Genomic DNA, 765 nt, shown 5'->3' on the forward strand with positions numbered 1-765 from the left:
TATATACTCATACTCAAACCCACGTATTTTCCGGCTATCAAAAGTGATGCAATATGAAATGACAAAAACGCACAATGAATATTTTTCGTTCCATTTAATCAGCATATAAAAAAGCCTGTTATTCCTGAGTTTTTGCAAACACATATTTCTACATCGGACAATAAAATCTGTTAAAAGCTAAGCTTCCAACCTGAAGTAAATGGCTTCATGGTAGATAGTTCGCTATTGACATAGATACATGAATTTTCTTCTTAACAAGGATTCAAACCGAAGAAAATCTCTTTTATCCTTCTAAGCATCCGACCAAGTTCCGTAACTGTATATGCTAAAATCAGTTTTTGATTATTATTATTATTTTCTCAGGTAATCCTCTCATCTGCGGCTGTGACATAGCCTGGCTCGTCCTGAACAGCGACTTCATGGACCTCATCTCCGAAGGAACGACGTGTTACGACGGAGAGTTTCTGTCCGATCTCGACCCGGGTATTTTCCAGGATCTCTGCTGAAAGCATCTCCCGATCCGCTAGTTGCCAGTGAGAACTCGTTTTGTGTAAGCCAGAGAGCATGCTTCAAACACCGCAACATGTATGGATACAGAATAGTCTTTTTTTCTGAATACTTGTTAATGAATTTGAAAATTACATAAACTGTCGATATGTACCATAAATGTTTTATCTTTATCCTCACAAACAGACACAGACACATTAAGCGTGGTAACTCTTGGGATGGACATGGCGGTATCATTTATGTTACATGTGTTTGTTT

At 37.9% G+C, this 765-nt stretch overlaps 1 protein-coding gene across 1 annotated transcript in view; it reads left to right on the forward strand.

Moving 5' to 3' along the window:
• The window catches only part of LOC119588631 (oplophorus-luciferin 2-monooxygenase non-catalytic subunit-like), a 4,932-nt gene extending 4,265 nt beyond the window's left edge, over nt 1-667 (forward strand). The window contains exon 4 of the mRNA XM_037937269.1: nt 364-667. Within this exon, the coding sequence (XP_037793197.1) occupies nt 364-506 (143 nt within the window). The 3' untranslated portion in view covers nt 507-667. The remainder of the gene's footprint in view (nt 1-363) is intronic.
• The last annotated feature ends 98 nt before the right edge of the window (nt 668-765 follow it).

This window comes from Penaeus monodon, chromosome 24 (genome assembly GCF_015228065.2).
Source record: "Penaeus monodon isolate SGIC_2016 chromosome 24, NSTDA_Pmon_1, whole genome shotgun sequence".
In the NCBI taxonomy this organism is placed as follows: domain Eukaryota; kingdom Metazoa; phylum Arthropoda; class Malacostraca; order Decapoda; family Penaeidae; genus Penaeus; species Penaeus monodon.